The 21,055-nt window shown below is 46.8% G+C and overlaps 1 protein-coding gene across 6 annotated transcripts in view; it reads left to right on the top strand.

The window, feature by feature from the left end:
• Positions 1-21,055, top strand: part of ILDR2 (immunoglobulin like domain containing receptor 2) — a 40,747-nt gene that overhangs the window by 6,443 nt on the left and 13,249 nt on the right. For 4 of the 6 annotated variants that reach the window (XM_077174559.1, XM_077174558.1, XM_077174557.1 and 1 more), the window contains exons 2-6: positions 2,479-2,811; positions 3,869-3,988; positions 14,319-14,375; positions 18,702-18,848; positions 19,587-19,763. In XM_077174559.1, coding sequence (XP_077030674.1) covers positions 2,479-2,811; positions 3,869-3,988; positions 14,319-14,375; positions 18,702-18,848; positions 19,587-19,763 — 834 coding nt within the window. The remainder of the gene's footprint in view (positions 1-2,478; positions 2,812-3,868; positions 3,989-14,318; positions 14,376-18,701; positions 18,849-19,586; positions 19,764-21,055) is intronic. The other 2 variants (XM_077174561.1, XM_077174560.1) reach the window with 1 other exon arrangement.

Below are 21,055 nucleotides of genomic sequence, written 5' to 3'. Positions count from 1 at the left end.
GAAGCTGAGGTAACGTGATGAGTCACTTGATCAGCTCATGCCACATGCTGGCCTTGGCCTCACACTCTGAGGGGTCATGGAGCTGCCAGACACTGGTCTGACATGGACCCATTGGGTTTTCAAGGTGTTCTTCATGTTTCTTGCACTCAGATGCAACCCAGAAAGTGTGAATCTCTGGAGAGGTGAGGTTAGACATCACCATTTGGTTCACCTTGAGAAGCAAGTGGTGGCGTTCCCTTAGTGCCACATGGTCCCTGGGTAAAGGAAGCCTGGCAGGAGTGTCCCACCTGCCACGTCCTGAATAATCTCTCTGCCTGTGTCTCAGGAAAGTGCAGGAGCTCCCTCATTCCCTGCCTGTCCTGTGGGAGACCTCAGCTGTGCTTGGTGGTACTCTGGAGAGCAGCCACAGTTCAGTGTTTGGATTTGGGTCCAGGCACTTCTGGCAAAACTGAAAACCTCCTGTGCAGCTTCCACATGGCACAAGCACAATGTGCATGGTGTCCTGCATTCATTATATGCATAACAGCATTTCTGTGCAAGTGCCAGAGCATCCTTGTGTTCCTCAAGCCTTCACATAGTAGTCCTCAAGGTGAAATCCTGTTTAGATTAGTAACTCTGTTAGTAGCAGTGACCACATTGCCTCTCTGAAATTAGCTTTCCCCTAGGTTCTGTCCATGCTGTGTTTTCCATTTCCAACTGGGATTTACAGACTTCATTGTGCTCTACAGTTCACTGCAGACAGTGTATCACTGCAGACAGTGCTAACTTGTTGAATTTAATATTCACTGTTTTATCAGCCTCTTCACTTTCCTTTGGTTCTGAATCCTGATCATGCAATCTCTGCTCGCTCTGGCTTCTAAGGTCTGCAGCTGTCTCCAGCTTGACCTTGTCTCTTCATGCCTTGTCTCTTCATGCTGTTATACAGTTGATGCATTTATTGCTCTCTGTCTGCTTCAAGCTCCAGTGCTTTAGTCTGTGCCTTCCCCCCCCTCCCCATTCTAAAGATATCTCCTGTCATTTCACTTTCTTTTGCCAATTTCCATCTCCTTTTCATCTCTGCTTTCTGGAGTGGGTGGGTTATTTTTTGCTGACTCCATTTCCTCTCTTCTCTACATCATTTCTGAATCTCCTGCAACCTGACTGCAGCCCTTCGTACTTACTTTGACCTGGGCTGAGACACCTTCTCCAGCTTCTTCCAACTGAATGAGAGCTTCCTGATTGTCATCTTGCTCATCATCCTGCTTCTTATATTTGCTCTGATACTTTATCTTTACTCTTTTTTCTTCTTTCTTGCATTTTCACTTCTACTGCTTATTGATATCAGGACGTCTTTCTTTGTTCTCAGTCTTTTCATTCCTCACTAAGCTTCCCCAAGTCCACCAGTCCCTTCTGCAGATGTTGTGTAGACTTTCTCTTCTGCTTCGTTGTCTTGAACGTTTCCTTGTGTTTCCTTTTTTTTCCCTGTTTCCCTGTGTATTCCCTGTTTCCCTCCTGCTCTGGGTGAGGGGTGTGGTAACACCAACATTTTCCATACTGAGCCTGATTCCCTTTTTCTGGTGTTGTGTGAGTGCTCTCAGACATTGCTGCCTGCAGCACAAGGAGGGAAGCAACAAAGGGCATCTGGGGGAGTTTTGGCCAAATCCCTGTGGGTGGATGGAGGGCCTCACTCTCTAGAAGGCTGACATTGCTCACTGACTGTCCCTCAGCTACACAAGGGTGTAATAGCAGTCCCCTGCATCTTCTCTGGGGCCTTGATGCATCAGGTCCAGGCTGCAGCTCCCCTGTCAGCTGCTAGATAAACATTACATGTTGAGATTCCTCTCCTCCCTGAGAATGTGAAAAACTTGAGGGTTTGGGCCCTTTTTCTCCACACCTCCCACATGGAGCAGTTTGTCTCAGTGCTACTTGCCAGCCCTGGGAAGAGCTGTGTGATTTGGATCCGCTCCTTTGTGCATCTCTGGAGTTTGGCAGAGCAGGCAGCACTAACTGGGCACCAGTGCAGAATGGTCCAGGCACTGTGTGTTGCCTGACTTGTAAAGAGGAGGTGTGGTGCCACTGAAATGGGGAGGGAGGTGACTTATTCTGCAGTGGGATTGCCATGAATCTGGCCCCTTGGCTGACCTGCTGTACAAGTGGAGCATGGCCATCCTTAAAATACCTCTTCCTTATGTCTGAACCTGCCCCAGAAGATATGAATCATCACACCATTGTGTTAGGGCTTCTATAGCATAAGGATGGTACGTTTGAGCCTTCAGCCCTATCATGCTGTGTTTTTCCTTGTGACTGTAAGCTATGAAAAAGCAAACTTATTTCTGCTGCCAACATCCGTGCTTACATACATTGAGGAGTGTTGCTCCCTATCACCTGAAACAGATGGACAATTTTATGTATGTGAGGAGAGTAATGCTGTGACAAAATGCAGTAGCTCCCTCTTCAAGCAGTGCCAAGGCATATGATACTCATGTTTTTGTCTTCTAGCTGAGGTGGAAGGGTTGCAGGTCACCGTGCCTGAGAAGAAGAAGGTGGCCATGTTATTCCAGCCTGCTCTGCTTCGCTGCCATTTCTCTACTTCTTCCACCCAACCAGCTGTGGTACAGTGGAGGTACAAATCCTACTGCCAGGACAGGATGGGAGAAGCTCTGGGAATGGTGACTTCTGGTTTGCAAACAATGAGCAAGAGGAACCTGGACTGGGATCCCTACCTGGACTGTGTGGACAGCAGGAGGACAGTCCGTGTCGTGGCCTCCAAGCAGGGATCTGCCATCACCATAGGAGACTTCTACAAGGAAAGAGATGTCAGCATTGTCCATGGTAACTCTCCTACCCCAGGGATGCTTGGTGGGGGCTGCAATGGACCCTCAGCAATTTGGGACACTGGAGTCTGGCAGTAATTGTTCACTTGAATCCCTCAGAAAAGGCTGTGGGAAGGGATGTCTGTATGTCAGACATTTAGGATTCAGCCAACCAGTCCTAGACCCAAAGGTAATTTCCTTTGGCGCTTCCCTTCAATTAACTCTAGGTCTTCAGATACAGTATTCTTTTTTCCCTTCCATGAAGTGGAAGCTTTTTATTCCTGACTTCTGCATATTGCTGTGTATATAGGTTTTCCTTAGCAAAGGGGTGGCAGCAAGAGATACAAATTCAGTCTCTGCAGGATAGGTTTTTCTTCCTTGCAAATGCCACTGCTGTTTTCTTAGTTCTGAAATACCAAGCTTATCCCAGACCTCATGTTTGCTCAGCCACAGACTTACCCTGTCATGAACCTAAACTGACACAGCTTTGGGCAGAGTGAAAGGAAGAGATTTCTGTGGGGTGAAGTCAGTCAGGTTGGGTGGAGATAAGGGATGGCAGGGTCCTTAAACATTTTTGTCTGGAAGGCTGTGTGAGAGACCTTGTCCCTCAGAAGTACAAAGTGTCTGATTGACCAGGGAGACCACCTAGCCAGAAGTGGAGACTCTTTGGTGTGAAGAGCATGTGATCAGCCTCACAAGAGGGAGTGTTTTCCTTTGTCTCTGTGTAGCCTCTTCACAAATGACTGAGGTGCTGTGAGGAGACACTGTGTCTAAGCCCTTCTTTCATGACAGGAATAGTGTTGGGATCCATGCCCTAGGTGACAGGAAGGACAGAGAGACATTAGTGACCCCTTGAGCTCTTGCAGGGTGAGCTGCCTCTGCAGCATTATCTGATTTACCTACAGCCAGAAGTCCTGACCTGTTGTTTTTTTCCTGAATACTGTGATAAATTCTGGATGAGGTTAAATCTTCTTCTTAGAAAGGAATGAAATGGATTTGGGACACAGAGATGGATCCAGTGCATTCTTCCTGCAAGTGTTGGAGAAAAAACCTGACTTTTCTTTTTTGCCTTCCAGATGCAGACCTGCAAATAGGGAAGTTGATGTGGGGAGACAGTGGCCTCTATTACTGCCTTATTATCACACCAGATGATGTGGAGGGCAAGAATGAAGAATCAGTGGAGCTGCTTGTGCTTGGTGAGGCCTCTTGTCGGGCTGCTTTTTCGGCAGATACCTGATGCATCTTTCCTCCTGCTCTCTTGCTGTCTCTTCATTCCCATGCACTGTATTACTATGGGTGTAAGAGCTATGTAAAACAGTCCCTGCAGTGCTGTCACCATTGCCTTGCACCTTGTGCAGTCATTCACACCTAGGCAAAGTGGGTGGCAAATGCTACCAAACCAGAATAGTAATGTTTACACCCACACTGCTCACACGTTACACAGGCGTAAATGACTGCAGAGAGTGCGGGGCTATGGAAAGGCAGAACCCTTGTTTTTAAGGGATAAAACAAAAAACTTGCAGCAAAATGAACACTTGAGACAGAGTCTTTTAACAGCAGACACCCAGAAGACATCAGATCCTGTGATTTTTGCAGTCCTCATCCCACTCTTCTGACCTGTGAGGCTGTCAAGAAGCACTGTGTTGAACGTGTCAGTTTAGGAGATTTTTTTGTGTGCCCGATAACACTTGTCCAGTTAGAGGTGCAGTTTCACAGTCATCCTAATCAGGTCTGACCTGGTGCTGCCACTAACAGGACCTGCCCTCTCCGTGGTGTGTGTGCTTGGCTCTGCTTCTCTTAAGTTCCCTTGAGCAGTGTGCTGAGCAAGATCAGTTTCTTCCCTATTTTCAGGGTTTGCTTTCAGTGGTGGCTTCCATGATTCAGCTCACTGTAAAGGTCAGAAAAGCAGCCATTCCAGCTAGAGGAGAAAAGCAGAGTGGAATGGGCCTTTCAGGGACTTTTGTTGACATGCCTGGAGCCAGCTGTAGTGCTTCAAACCTAGATGCCCCAGGAGAGCAAGCTGAGTTTTTCACAACTTACCTTAAGACCTCACCATGCCTCTTGTGTGTACAGATCTGTGCATCTGTGATGGAAATATTAAAAAGCTTGGGTTGATAGTGTGTAGGTGATCTGTGGAGGTGTACAGTAGAACACATCTGTCAAGCATTCCCTTGATCTCCTACCAAAGGTCAGAGTTTAATTGGTCTTTGTATTTGGAGCCATAGTTATCATCACCAAGTAAACCAGACTGAATGACTGAGTGGCTGTCACAGTGCCATTGCCTCTCCTCACCCCTTTAATGTCAGTCAAATAATGGACAGTTGGAGTGGAAGGTCAGAGAGTGGAAGGTCAGTCTGGTCACTCCAGAAAACAGTGTCACACGCCTGTGTAAACCCACAGTGTGACATCTTTGTATCATCTGCACTTAGTGACAGGCCCAGGACCAACCTGTGTGAGTTCAGGTGAGGTTATCTCTGCCAGGTGGCAGTGGTAGCTGTTAAAATCCTCTCCTGAGATCCTGTGTTTCTGCAGTGATGGGCTGCTGAATTTTTGTCCCTTTTTCACCTTCCTGTCTAGGATTTGGTGTCTTCCTGTTGTATATCTACAACTGTGCTCAGACACCAGTGATGAAACAGTACCATGGTAACAGGAAAAATTGGTTTTTCAGTGTGTACAGAAGGCTGTGGGGAGAAAACACAGAAATCCCTTCCTCTGGAGCTGGCTTGATGTCTCTGCCCTCAGTTCATTGTGGGTGCATTGGGGGACACATGTAGCTTAGGCTGATCACCCATGACCACATCTGCTTTTCTGTTCCACCTCTGGGCCTGACCTTGCACTTGATGCAGCTCTCTGCCAAGTTTGGCAGCAGCATGAGAGCAGACTTGTCGTGGGCTTCCTTCTGCCTCATGCTGTTAGGCAGCTTCTGTATATTGCTTTTCCTGGGTAGAGGCAACATTCCAGCTTTTGGTGCAATCCAGGATTACCTACCTGTTTTCCTCCTTCCCTCTCTTCCCCTTCCCACCTTTTTATTTTCCTTCTGCCTTTGCTGTTACTTTTTTCTTTGTTTTCCTTTATCTTTCCCTATTGATGGCTAAAGGATGAAACAGCTAGTGATGAAAATACTGTTTCTTAATATTCTGCATATTCTGGGATATTTTTTATTCCCATTGCTTGGAGGGAGACACTGAATAGAGATGTAGGTTGCAGCAATTTTACAGTCCTAGAGGACATGTGATAAAAGGGTTTTGTTTGCTGTTCTGCTGCTCTTTGGGTGGAACCCAGATTCCCTGTTAGAGAGTTTGGAGCAGCAGAGGGATAGTGTGTGAGAGATGCTACGATTCCCAGAGCACATTGCTGTTTGCTCCCTGCTGACAGTGGTCTCTCAGATACAATTTACATTGCTTATTTTGGGGTTGCTGCATGAAATTCAGCATAAATTAGAATTTTGAATAGAGCAGAGGTTCTATCCACTCATGTTATCCTTGGGGTGACAGAAAAATCAGAATGGAAAAGGAAATAGGAAAATATCCCTTCTAGTGGTTTCTTATTAATGCCAGGATGAAAGGGCAGTTTAATATCATGTTGAAACCATGAAAAGACTGAGAAGCAAAAGTGATAGATATCATACCAATAGCATCAATAAATTAATGGAAGTTTGTTTAGCTAAAAATGCAGGGTCCTGTTTTTATACAGTGAATCATACCATGAAAAATTGATCAAAAGGCACTTTATCATGACTTAGAGCAAAATCTAAAACCTGGGCAAATTACAGTATTTCCTTTTTTTCTTAGGAAAGCGATCACAGAGACCTTCAGTGACCCCTTAAGTAGCCAGGGAGCCTGGGTCCTGATGGTATTGCATGTTGGGTTTGGTTACCTGGACGGGTCATATTGACACTCAGAGCTGCTGGTCAGCTCTGGCTAGCAGCAGAGAATCCCATGTGCTGTCCTCATGTCACACTTATTTCAGAAAAGCATACCAGCGTTTGTTTATATCCATTTGTGCTCAGCAAAGCTGATAGGATTTGTAAAGCATACCTAATGTTAGGCACGTGCTTGTTTGTACTTTGCTGAAAAGACCATTCAGTATCTTCTGCTTAGTCAAGGACTTTAACCCTCTCGAAGGGAATCAGTGCAGGTGAGGGAAGAGGAGTTACAACATCTGTCTCAGAAACACAGGAGATCGGGGTGGTGAACCTCCTCTGGAGTAAGGAGAGAATGCAAATTAAAAAATACAATTACATATTTATTATATTTTAAAAATACACTTGACACCTTATTATTCTTTGCAACTGTCTGAAAGGAGCTTGTAGCAAGGTGGGGACTTATCCTCAAGCTGTGTTGGGAGGGGGTTCAGGTTGGACATCAGAAGGAATTTTATCACATAAAAGGTTGGTTAAACACTGGAATGGGCTGCCCAGGGAGGTGTTGAAGTCACTGTCTCTGAGGTGTTTAAGGAAAGACTGGATGTGGCACTCAGTTCCATGGTCTGGTGGTGTTTGGTCACAGGTTGGGCTCAAAGACCTCAGAGGTCTTTTCCAACCTACAAGACTCTGTGATTCTCTGATAAATGTGCATTTTGATGGCATTTGGAATCTCCAAACAGGATGTAGTGTGCTGGAGAACTGTATGAACTCTGCTTCTGCAGACTAGTCCAGCACGTAGCAATTCCACATCAGGAATTGAGTGAATCTCCCTGCGCTCATGTGTTTTATTAGAAAAGGAGAACCTTTGCTGACATTACAGCTGCGCTAATGAATCCCTTTGAAACCTTATACATTTTAATTTTTAAACTTTTTAATGTGATTGAATCTTAAAGGCTGAATCCTAAATTGAAGAAAGTCTACATTTCTGTCGTAGTAGCTGGCAGCTAATGTCCTGCTTCTTGAAACACAGACAGTGCTATTAATCATATTGTTATTTGTAGCCCCTGTGTATTGCTTTTTTATATAAGAATGTCAGTGGGCTTCAGTGAAGTAATTCATTGCAGCCTTTCTGAAGGGAACTGCACGTGTACCAGTGCAGGGATGCAGCGTGCCTGGAGTAACCTTCAAACCAGAGCCACAGTGCAGTGTCAGTGTCATCTTGGCTCCTTGTCACCAGCTCACATCAGGAGGCAGTCCAGCTTCATTGCATGGCCTTGCATACAACCCAATAAGCCTTCCCAAGAGCCAGAATTCACTAACCAGGTGCAGGGACCTATGGAAGCTGCTACACTGCTCCCTTCCCAAGCTGGAACAGGTAAAGAGCAGTGCCTGTACGTACAGCTCAGCACAGCTGGGTACCCTGGAACCCATAGGTCTGTGCAAGCTCGGTGATGTTTGCATTCTGAGATTTTACATAGCTTAGACATGCTTCACAAAACAGTGGCTCCATTCCCTGGGAGTTCTGGAAGAGGTCAGAAAGTACTCCACTAGTTCCAGTTGTTGGTTTGATGCTTTGTTAGTGATCTGTGCACTTTGCTAGGCAGATATTGCCAGCTTTCTTTTCCATCCAGTTCAGCAGCTAATATTACATAAACTGTGTATGAGTGAAATATTATTTTCTGGTTAATCATAGAATCATTAAGGTTGGAGAAGACCTTCAAGATCACTGAGTTCAACTTTTGATTGATGACCACCATCTCAACTAAAACATAGCACTAAGTGCCACATCCAGTTGTTTCTTGAACACTTCCAGGGATGATGACTCCACCACTTCCCTGGGCAGCCCATTCCAGTGCTTAACCACCCTTTCAGTGACAAAATTCTTCCTGATGTCCAACCTGAAGCTATCCTGGCACAGCTTGAGGCCATTTCCTCTCATTCTGTCACTTTCCCTGGGAGTGGAGGTTGACCCATCCTTCCACACCCTCCTTTCAGGCAGTTGTAGAGAGTGGTAAGGTCCCCCCTGAGCCTCCTTTTCTCCAGGTTAAATGCCCTCAGCCACTCCATCAGGTTTGTGCTCCAGACCCTTCCCCAGCTCCGTTCCCTTCTCTGGGCTCACTCCAGCCCCTCAATGTCTTTCTCAGAGCGAGGGGCCCAAACATAAACACAGGACTTGATGGGCCGCACCAGTGCTGAGCACAGGACAATCCCTGCCCTGCTCCTGCTGGCCACACTATTCCTGATCCAAACCAGGATGCCATTGGCCTCCTTGCTCACCTGGGCACACTCTGGCTGACATCCAGCTGCTGTTGACCAGCACCCCAGGTCCTCTTTCATTGCATAGTTTTCCAGCCACTCTTCCCCAGCTTGTGGCTGGAAAATGCTGTGGGAGACACTCTCAAACACTTTATTAAGTCCAGGAAGACACATCCACAGTCTTTCTCTCATCTTTTGGGTGGGTCACTTGGTCATAAAAGGAGATCGGCTTGGTCAAGGAGGACTTGCCTTTCCTAAACCCATGCTGGATCCTTCTGATCCTCTGGCTGTCCTGTATGTGCTGTGTGATTGCACTCAAGGTCATTTATTCCATAACCTTCCCAAGCATCAAGGTCAGTCTGACAGACTTGAAATTCCCCAAGTAAGAAGCTGAAGCTTCTCCCATTGTTATGTTTTAAATAACAACAATTAGCACTTGAGGTTTGTATTAATTTCTGGAGACAGCTGGCAACTAACATTGGTAAACTGACATCTTCTGAGTTTATATCACCAGCCAGTATCCCTATAGGTCTAAACCCAAAATTTAAAAAGTCTCACACCCATAGTAGTAAAGAATGTAAAGTAAAAAATGTAGATACATATCCACACAGCAGATTGTACAGTAATTAATGTGCTAATAGAGACATGTGTTGACTTCCAGTGAGGATAAATCTCCACTGGGACACGTGTGTATGGTGTGCAATGCTAATAAGGCAGTTCTTACTCAGCAAAGTGACTCAATAGCTGGTATAAATATAGCCAGGTTTGGAGTCTCCTCTATGCCAGGAGAGACTGTATAATAAAATTTGACATGATTTCGGAGATTGAAAAGTTCTTGGCAGAATTTTCCCTTACATGATGTTGGTTTTAGGATTTTGCTCTGATTTGCTGAAAAGCTGCCAGTAGCATCCGAGCCAGTGCTCGGTCACAGGAGTTGGCAGAGTTGTGCTGGTGGCCTTGTGTTGGGGATGTGTTGGCCCACATCTCAGCTGGGAAAATGTCTGTGAGCAGCTCCATGGAGAGGGCTCACCAGCCTTGAGCTGTGACCAGAGGTGGGTAGTGCCAGCAGGCGAAGGAAGTGATTGGCACACTTCCTCTTAAAAATCCTGGAAAAGTGTGGATGCACTGCCCCAGACCACTGTGCCGCCGCCTTTGTAACCTGCTTCCAGTCCCCCTCATCCTAGCCCAGCCTACTCCTGGTTATTTATTTCACACCCATTAGAAGTGCTACTTGTTGCCAAGGTTTTTTACCCCTGTTTTCCTCCTTATTTGCCAGCGACAGCCACACGCTGCTGCTCACAAAGCAGACCGGTGTGATTAAAAGACCGCGGTTACTAAGGCAGCCATGGCAACAGCCTCCTTGGAGGTCTTTGTTGCCTGCTAAAACTTTGATCTCCAAAAGGGGCTGCTGCTGTTTCTCCGTCCAATTGAAGGGAAGGATGGGAAGAAAGGATGAAGTTTACTCCAAGCAGAGGGAGCACAGAGGGACACTTTGCAGAGCCATGCTCCCCCAGTAAATCTCACAGCAGCTGCCTTGGAAAAGTGGCTGATTTACAAGGGCCACACTTCCTCTCCTGTGCTTTCCAGCCTCTCCTCAGGCCAGTGTCCCTTGCCAGGGGCCTCTTGCTGTGACATGGCTTGGCAAAGTTTTCCACCACTGAGAAGGAAATAATTCCCTCTGTAGTTGCTGCGTCCTGTGATCTCACTGCAGCAGGTTGGGCTGTGGAAGCAGCCTTCAAACAGGAAAACAGTTCAGCATTTACTGCCATAGTTACCCAATATTTATCATATTTATGTGACTGCCAGTATTTGCCATGTTCCCATATTTACCCAATTGCCATGTTTCTGACTGCACCTGCGCCTACTTTATTCGTGCCATCATTTCTTTTCAGCTGCACCACTTACCCTAATTATTTTTGTGTCTCTTCTCTGCAGACTCTCTGCTAATTGTGTGCTTGACTCCAGGTCTTCCCTGCTCCGCTGCTATTTGCTCACTGCTCTGTCGCCTGCCTGCCTGCTGTGTATTAACTCCTGTCCTCGCTGGCCTCTGCTGTGTGTCTGCACCTCTTGGAGCTGCTCTGCATCCCCTCAGCTTTTCCTCTCCCATCCCTCCTCCTGTGCTCTGCCAGTGCAGATGGGGTGCTTGCAAGCTCCGTTGCATTTCAAGGCTGGCAGGGGCCTGGGGCGTGTGGGGTGCCTGGTGAGAGGCCACTATGGGCAGGTAAAACCCTTCAGCAGCACGGTGGGAATAGAGATGGCACATGTCCCAGATCCTTGCAGAATGAGGACAAGCTCCTAGCTCTGACACAGTCACCCGGGACAACCCTGAAAAACAGGGCCATTGTCTGTTCCCTCTATCCCCTCGGTGGTGGGGGCTTGCACAGAGGGCACAAAGCTTGTGTTGGGTGGGGGCACAGATCTGTGACTCAGCAGGGGTGCCCAGGCATGGCTTGGAGTGCCTGCAGCCCTTTCTCAGGTGGGCAGAGCTGCTGTGCAGAGGTGGTGTGGCCAGATGGTCTCTTGGCAGGATGTTGTTCTGAATTGTTTCTTCCCCACTAACTGCTACCTAGCCCCAGCATTCACTTTAAAACTTCCTTGAAAGAAAGGAGAGACAAGGAGGTGAGCTTAAAGCCCATGGAAGGAGCATCCTAGGCATGGAGAGTTGGGTGGATGCTGGCCATGGGTGCTCTGACTGCCTCCTGCCTGCTCTTACAGCCATGGGCCCAAAAGGACGCCCTGATCTGTTTTGGGCAGTATGTGACCCACCAGGATGCTGCCCTGGGATCCTCTTTGTGGCCACCACTTGGCTCTGGGCTGTGCCTGTGTGAGCCAGGCTTACAGAGGGCAGGAGGTGAGAGCCAGTGGCAGTGCTGCCCCCCCTGAGCCACCCTGTCTGTGTCCCTGTGCCCACTGGCTGGCAGGACAGAGGGATTTTTGCTCCACTTGTTGCTGGCAGCAGCAGCAGCAGCAGAGGGAGGAAAGTCGCCTTGATGAGGGACAGTGGAGGGAGCCTCCCGTTGCTGGGGCAACCGCAGGCAGCCTCAGCCTGCTGGCTCCCCTGGAGGAATGGTGTGGGGAAGGGTTAATCAGGGGATTTATCCAGCCTGGGGCAGGGAGGGGGCTGAGCTGTGGGAAGCTGCTGGGGGCAGGCAGTCCAGGGGTGGCCATTGTGCTCGCTGGCTGCCAGCTGGGCTGGGCCAGGCAGGCAGAGTTCAGGCTGAGCTGTGGTGGGATTTGTGCAGGCTTTGTACATCCCTGCTGGGGGCTCTGGGGCCCCCAGGGCTGTGTGAGTCCTGTTGGCAAGGCAGGGATGCAAATTCCCCAGGCACATACTCTGACAAGCCAAGTGAGGCTGCACAAGCAGGGAGTACTGGCTGCTTGTGGGTAGCACAGAGGAGCTGCTTTGGTTGTGTTTGTTTTTACCAAGTTCTCAGGCACTGTTGTATTAAGAGATGCTTTTTCCCTGTTGGGCCTGTGATTCCTTTTGGAGATCAGGGTTCGAGGCTCTCCAGGTAGGTTCAAAATAAAGCAGGCACCCATTTATTAATGACCAGTTAGGAAGGAGTTTCTGCTGTTTAAAAGTGTCATTTCCTTGCCTTTTTTACCACAAATAGGCACCCTAAATTAGCTATGTACCTCCAGCAATTTATCCAGTGGCATCTGCTCTCACACCAGGGCTGCATGTGAGCTTGTGCAGAGGTAATAACACTTGGGAGGTGAGCTACACGCTCATGTCTGCCCATATTCTGCATGCATGTGGTTCATGTGAGTGCTGTTCACATATGTACAGAAGGCCTGCAAAAGAATTGCATATTGTTTTGTCAAAATAAGGAATATAACTAATGTGCACGTGGAACATAACACTCTTAGTTGTGAGCGGCCTGGACACTTGATCCTTCCAGGAAATGGACTGCAAAGAATGTCATGAAACTCTTTGTAAATGTAGATGAAAATGTTGCAGCAGACTGGTGGCAAGAGTCTCCCTCAAAGTGGTAAATGGGGAGCAGTTATGTGAAGCATCACCATGCTAACTTTTACTAAGGATTCTGGACCACTTCATCAGGACTGGCGTTCCTGTGAGTACTAGTCAGCTCTGATGAGTTGCAAAGCACTGCCTGTAGTCATGGTACACTCATTATGGCTCCAGCAGGCTTCCTTGTGGATTTTTGATCTCTACAGAGTCTCTGCTGAAGCACTGAGAAAAAACGGCTGGTGGGAATTTGATTGTAAAAACCTTCAAGGACAGACTAGAGGCCGAGGAACTTGGGATCCAGTTCATCACTGTGTCTGAGTGCTGCCTAGTGCAGGACCTGGAGGGCATGTGGGGAGGCTAAAGGTAGCTTTCTACCACTTTTGCATTGGCTTACCCTTAGCTGCTCCTGTTGTAATGCCCACAATGTGTGTCTCTCTTCAGAGTGCAGCTCTCCTACCATATGCATGTCTTTTAAAATCCCAGCATGATCCCGGGGCTCTATGGGAGAGTTCACAGCACAGCTGCACTTTGGGCTGTTCTGCCAATGCACAGGTGTGTGTAAATTACAGCTGAGCACTGTGCAGGATGTTTGCTGTGTGCTGGAAATATCCCAGGCATTCTGTGCCAAAACAAACAAGCACCAAGCTGCCTTGGGGCTTGGAGTTTGTTTGTTTGTATTTGGCTGTAAATTATAAATTTGAAGCTGACTTGCCTTTTTTGTTTGTTTGTTTTTTGTTTGTTTCCTTTTTCTTTTGTAAAGTGATCCCAAAATTTCTACACGAATCCTTCCCTGGCTGGTTTGCTTCCATTGGGTGTTGGCCTTTGTCACGCAGTCTCACCAAGGTGCTCGTGCATCTCCAAATAATTATTGCATATGCACAGCATTTCTTCAAGGCTCCTTTCCTGGAGTTGTCAGTGCACTCACAGAGCCCCACATGGAGAGCAGCATCCACGGGTTTTGGAAGCACGTGGCTGATTTATCAATAGCCTTGGGTTAAGTTAAAGATGTTTCATATCTGTAGAAATGACATCAGTACGTTTCAAAAATAAACTGTGTCCTTTTGTTTAAGGGCTGTTGTGCATTTCCAGGAGCTTTTGCATGTGTAGAGCATAACTCCAGGAAGATGTTACCATGTAACCGTGCTAAAGGGACTCCTTTTTCTTGTCATTTTGTGCCTAGATTGGAGAAGCTCTGTTCCAGATTCTTTCCCCCCAGCTCTGCTGATAAAATGCAAGGACACAGAAATGGCAGAAGTGCAGAGGCAGACACCAGGCATCGAGCAGGATGACATCTGTGGTTGATAGGAATTCACATAACACAGAGTGCAAGTGGGCTGCTGAGGAAGGGAACTGGAGGCTAAGGCAGGGGCTGGGGAGTGTGTTTTTCTTGCAGTAACCTCTCTCCTTCTTCTCCTCCTTCTGTCTTTTCTAGGCAGGACAGGGCTGCTTGCTGATCTCTTGCCCAGTTTTGCTGTGGAGATTATGCCAGGTATTCAGTCATTTCACCCTTAATCATCCATTCCTCTGTCATCTTGTCTGTTTATCCTTCTGCAGCATCTTTATGTGGTGTATGTTTCACTATGTGTGTGTGTTTTACCTGGGGATTTAAAGAGAAAAGCCTGTCAGTTACTGGGAAAGTGCTGGGTCCCAGAGAGCTGATGCTGGGCCATGCTGGGAGCCAGCATACAGAGATGGGTGATGTCATGCCAGGATCAGTGTGAGAGCAGAAATGCCAGAGCTGTTCTGGGGACATTTTCTATCAAGCTCTCTGCTCTCCCCCTGCTAGCACAGAGGAAAGTGTGCTTCAGCCTGGGAGACCCCTCAGCCCTGCTCTGTGGCTCTGTGTCAGCTGTGCAGTCACTCAGCTCCCCAGGCCTGGCCTGTGCTCTGCTCCACCATCACCACAGATGGTAGCACAGCAGGTGCTGGGAATAGAGCATTGGCTAGCACTCCATCAGTGGCACAGCCCCTCTTGTGCTGCATGGCCAGGCCATGTTCTTGGTGACACCAGGTGGCTGGGCCCAACGTGAGAGCTCTGTGCTTGCTATAAATCCCTTGCTAGCCAAAACTAGTGAGAGCCACCAGTTCTGGCACTCCTTGCACAGGAGACAGAGGCTGTGCAACAGATTGTTCTTGAAAGGCAAAAGCTGTGAGAATATTTAGCCCTCGAGTCATCTGATCATTCCCTGGTGGTGCCTGAGGAGCATTTCTTTCACACATTTGTGCAAAAATGCAACTCCACATAAATGTGTGAAGCTATTTTCGAGCCTGTCCCAGAGATGCAAACAGAGAGAAGGCAGACACTCACCCACCTCCAGTGTAACCCAAAGCTCCCTAGAATTCCTGCATGGTAGGAGAGGGATTGGTCTTTTCAGCACAGATAGATAACAGTTGATTCTCTATTGCCTAACACGTTTCCCCCCGTTATTTAGAATTTTACTGAATGGGTATAAAATTATGGTGTGTAGGCCAGATATCTTTCTGGTACCCTCACTGCATGGGCAGACAACAAGAAAGTGTAAGATGTAGGAGCAAATCACATTTCAGCTGTTGGTGTTGCCTGATAAAGAAGAGCAGATACTTCTGTGAGCACAAACCAGTGGTTTCCAGACAGCGAGGACACAGAGCATGTCAGCTTGGTAGTCATTTGAATCTCAGCATTACACAGTTGGGAACTGGGAATCCCAGTATTGGGAACTGGTTGAATCCCAGTTTTGTTTTGTTTTAAAGGAAGAGCCAGCAGGCTCTTTTTGCTGTTAACTTAACCTCATCAGAAAAGGAAATGGTCTAACTTCCTGTGAAGTAAAATCCTGACTCGCAGGTCCCTGTAGCTGGGACACCGATTTCAAACATCCACTTTATATGCTGAGTGAGTATCCTGCAATGTGCAATGTACACACTAATCTGACCCCCTTTTGTACTCCTGGAATGTTTTCAGGGGGACCACAGATACACTTGTAATGGACTTGCTATCTGTTTTTTCCTCTACCAGGCTTTTATCTTTTATGAAGTGGTTGTGAACTGTTCACTAATAGCTCTGGAGATCTGACATCTGAGTTTCACTGGATAGCTGTGGCTGGCCACTTATGTCAAGCAGTACCATTTCACCTCTTTCTCTGTGTCCATGATGGTTGCAGAAAACAAGATGAGAACAGAACAAAGAAAAAGCCACTAAGATGTTGCTTAGATTGGCATAGATTAGGAAGTACAGGACTGGAAAGGATAGTCTGGCTCCCTATCTTACATTTTTTCCCCAGCACCATGTATTTTCATCTTTCTGTAAGATCAGCAAGCTTAGGAGTGGCCTAAGATTTGGCCTTTCTCTTTCCCATTGGCCCACTTTCTTTGATGGGCTTCTTTTAGCTTCTCTCTACATCACTGTTCATCTATTTCTGTCCATTTATGTAAGATCTTTAACTATAATACCTGCTTTTCCTGCTGCATTTATCCTCCTACCATATTTACAGGCAGGAGCTACATCTTCCCTCAGCCTTCTGTTTAATAGAGTAACTCAGCAGGCTTCAGCTCCCCTGCTGCCAGGCAGGCTCCAGAGTCCCTTCATCCCTCAAATAAATCCCTGCTTTCCATTGGCTTTGGCCTAAATTCATCTTTTCTGCTGCAAAGATGACCGGAGCTGTATAACATCAGTAACTTCAGATGAAGTTAAGTGCAGAGGAGGCCTTGTGTGATGGCATAGATATTTTTTTAATACTGCTGGAAATTCTTCCCTTATTTGGCCTAGGATTACATTTGCCATTTTTTGTGACTGTATTGCATGAGTGGTGACAATAGTGCTATGTATACTGGATCATTTCTCTTGTTCAGTTTTTCTCAACCAATGAAGTCCTGTTCAGAATAGAAATTGTTCTTGTCTTTGAACCTGTGACATGGAAGTATTGCTGCATACTTTGAAATTCAGGATAATACTGCATTTCACATTTCCTATTTTAGACCCAAGGAAAACAGGCCCTTTGTATAACACGTCCCAGCCTTCAGTGACAATGCATCCCTACTGCTTACTGTCATGATATTTTAGCACATTCTTATTTTCTATGTCAAGGTAATTTATGAAAATATTAAGCAAAACAGCTGCTAGAAGCAGAACATGAGGGACTGGGTCAGTAGCTCTTGCTTTCCCATTCATGAATGCTTCCCTTCTGCCCTTTCCTTACTTGTTAGCTGAATTTTTCTCAGCATATAGTAAGTTCAACCCCAACATATTATTCCACAGGAGCCAAAATTAAATGCAAATTTAAATGTGTGTCAGCCAAAAAAGAAATAAAGGATAAAAAAAAATTCACTTCACACTTCTGAAGTGTTGAATTGTAGATGCCAGATCTTTGACTGACATTTTTCAAAGGAAATTTTAAATTCTAGATTTAAAATGGCATTTTTTAAAAAGGGGAATTGTTTGTAAAAGAGTTAAGGAAAACTCCAGTAAAGTAAAGAATCATACTTTTGTTCAAACAGAACGCTGTGGATGGATCAAAAATGACACTTCTTATTTTTGCATTGTATTAAGAACTAGGAAAAATTCTATTTTGAATGGTCAAAATGAAACATTTTTCCTTGACTTTTTAGCTTAGCAACACAGGTGAGGGGTGCACTGTTTTTCCAGTGTGATTCTTCATGCACATTGCAATCCTTGTGTCAATACTTCTTCATCTCAAATAATACTGTACCAGGAGATTCTTTAGTGAATGCTGGACTTCTGCTTGGAAATAGTGGTCTGCTGCTTTTTTTCCTCTGAAGTGGGGATAAACCCTTTCCTACTGCAGCCCCACCATGTCTTTATTTGCTTTTTGCTATGTTTCCTAGGTAGCTGAATAATCACCTGGGTACATACCTGAAGTCTTTTCCCCACCAGCAGTGGGGAAAATATCTTGCTATCTCCTATCTCTTGCTTTGAGATAGGTTGGTGCATTTCTCTGACTAAAACCAACTCTAGGCCTCCTCTATGTTCAGAGTCTTGTAATTTCTTGATCCAGATGTGCTCACTGATCATTCCTTTAGTCTGTGGACCTCCTGTGTGGCAGTAGATGCTGCCCTGGCACAGGCTGAGCCCTGCTCCCACCACATTTTCCAGCGGCAAAGTTTGAGAAACGTTTTCTCCCTCCGCTTCCCTCTTTAAGCCCCATCCTGGTTTTTGTGGGCCAGCTCTTGCATGCTTTCACTTGTAGGGTGTTTTTCAGCTGCTCCCTTTTGGGGCCTGGCACACATCATCTGAGGCTTCAATGGGGGAAGAAAAAAAGTGGTTGTTAGGTTTGCTGGCTGGCGGTGGCGCCTGAATAGGATGCTCGCTCGGCACATTCAAAAGAATAATTGCGCGTGTAGGCCTCGCTGCGAAGGGGCAGGCCTGGCTCGTTTACTGGGCTATTTATAGCCTGCTTTTCACCATGGTTTGTCCCATTAAAACCAGAATGTGGCTTGGGAACAAACACATAAGCAGGGCATGAACATGGCCAAGAAGAATGAGTCTTTGATGAGGGCCAAACGCTAATGGAGCACGTCCTGTGGCATTGGCGCAGGTCTGCTGTGGGGTGAAGGGTTTCTGGCTGGGGAGCCAGGGCTGCTGCCTCTGTGCTGCTGGTAGGACCACATTTTGGTAGCTCATTTCTCACTGTCATGTGCCATTTTTGCTCTGACACAAGAGGAAGAGTAGACCCAGTCCCAGACCCACAGGGAGTCGTTCCACTTCTGTTATTCACCTGTGTGTTTTGTCCCCATGCTCTCTGCCGGGAGGATGTTGCTGACGTTCTCTTCCACAGCAATGTGCAGTCCTGTAAGTATCTCCCTTTCTCCCCTTGCTTTCCAGAGTGGGTCTTTGTGGGCCTGGTGATCCTGGGGGCGTTCCTGTTCTTCCTCCTGGTGGGGATCTGCTGGTGCCAGTGCTGCCCACACAGCTGCTGCTGTTACGTCCGCTGCCCCTGCTGTCCTGAGTCCTGCTGCTGTCCCCGGGCACGTGAGTGACCCTGCTGCAAATCTGCCCTACTACTTCTGCTCCCTGGCCGAACAGGAGGAGAATCTGCTAATATTTGCTTCCTTTGCCCTGAGCACTTCACTTGGCTAAAGAACTGGTTCTTAGGGAGTGAAGCATCTGACCTATTACTCAATGGTTGAATGCTCAAAGTTAATTACAAATGTAATTCCCCAAGCCCTCCCTGCCTTGGCAGCTGTGCCTGCTTTTCCAAAGTGTCATGCTCCCATTCCAAAGTTGTTGTTGTGTCAGTGAATGTTGCAGGTCAGAGCTAAGAGCATCCTGGGAGGTTTCTTCCTGGCAATGCAAATCAGCTGTCCTCTACAACAGTGCAAAATCCTTGCAACCCAGCAAGGTTCCTGGTCAGGCTCAGTCAGATCTGTCAAGTTCCATGAGCCTCATCCTGCTGCTTGAGTCATCAGTTATTTTTAAAGCTGAAATGCCACTAAATCATGGCAGTGGTAATGGTGGCTGTAACACCGTGAGTGTCTTTCTGGGCATCTCTCAGTGCCATCATTATTATATGCACTATTATTATATGCAGCACATATTTTAAACTCACCTCAGTACCCTTTGAGGCTTAGAGAAATTCAGGTTGGTCCCTGTTAATTCATTTGTCTGATTGTTTCCCATGGGGTTGGTGGTGCAGGTTTTGTCCATGTGTCCAGTGGGTCTGCGGGGGGCTGGTGTGTGATGCTGACTCTTGTTCTTTTTCTTTTTCAGTGTATGTAGCAGGCAAAGCAGCAAAAGCTGGGTACCCTCCTGCAGTCTCTGCCATGCCAGGTCCATACTACATCCCCAGTGTTCCTGTAGCTGGTGTCCCATCTCCTGCTGTGCTGATGGACAAGTCACACCCCCCTCCCTTAGCCCCAAGTGAGGCCAGTGCAGGAAGCCAAAATGGTAATTTGCAGTGCCAGGCACAACATTCAGTCCTCTTACTGGGAGTAGGGCTGGGAAGGGGAGGAATGGTTGTCACTGATCGGGTGGCGTGAAGAGAAGAAACACAGGGAAACTGCATTTTAATCCTGTCTCTGACAATGACACTTGCACTAGGGCCACGTGGCCTAACTTTTCTAGGGCCATCAACACAGAGTCAGTTTGTGGGTGCCTAATTAGGTCAGCAGGGAATGGGAGGCCAAGCTCCTGTACAGGACCCCTCTCATTACCGCTGCAGATGTTCGCTTGCAGAGGACAAAAGGATGAAGATGATTTCAGGAGAGCAGAGGCAGGAGCCATTTTCCCCTTAGAGCTAATGCCTTGCAAGCTGCTTTCTCTTTGTAAACTGTCCTTCCAACAGTAGGGCACTGCTTGGACTCTGGCAGCAGTTTTGCTGCAGCGTGTTTTACTGTCCCCATGGCATTTTGGGAAAAGTAACCTATTCCCTTGGTATTTCTGCCCAAGATCTTTTGGGGCTGGACCCTGTCCTCTACTTTACAGAAGTCAGTAGGTCGCTTTTTTTTGTTCAGCCTTTGCATTTCTGAAATGTGAGTGATGAAAGGCTTCTGACTAGAAAGGAATTGTGGAGCAGTAGCAGACCTAGAATCTCAGTGTGATGCCTCTTGTCTCGGGGAGGGTCATTTCTGCTGCTGCAAAGGAAGCTGCCATCAAGGAGAAAAGAGGGCAGCTATTTAGCCACATGCACTTCAGGATCAGAGTGGCTGTCTAAATTCAAACATTCTGCAGCAGAAATGACTCTCACCAATGTAGAGTCATCACTGACCCAGCTAAGTGTCTGATTTCAAAGCACCACACTAAGTATTAGTTGTTAAATTAACTCACGACAGTGTGTTGATAAAACACATCTGAAAATACAAGATTAAGTAGCATAATTTAATTAAGCTTGTGGAACAACCCTATGCGTGTTTCTGCTGCCCCAGTCAGTATCTTAACCTTTCTGGAATTACAAAAAGTATTTTCTTTCAACAATCATACTTTTTTTTTTGGTCACTGAAATCAAAACAGAGCTCTGGAATGGAGAAATTTTTTAATTTGAAATAGGAAATAAATCAATCACTGATCCAACGCAGGACGTATCCAATTCAAAAACCTTTGTCAGAAAATGATGAATGACACCCCAGTGCTTCCATTCTTTTTCTCCTGTGAAAAATGTCACTGCACATAGAGTGTGGTGTGGGTTGTGGGAACTCCAGGGATTTTTTAAGAGTCAGATCACAGCTCTCAGTCTTGTCTCT

The sequence above is a fragment of the Agelaius phoeniceus genome, chromosome 2 (genome assembly GCF_051311805.1).
Source record: "Agelaius phoeniceus isolate bAgePho1 chromosome 2, bAgePho1.hap1, whole genome shotgun sequence".
NCBI classification, from domain to species: domain Eukaryota; kingdom Metazoa; phylum Chordata; class Aves; order Passeriformes; family Icteridae; genus Agelaius; species Agelaius phoeniceus.
Note: the sequence above shows the minus strand (reverse complement) of the source record. Positions and strands in the feature narration are given on the sequence as shown.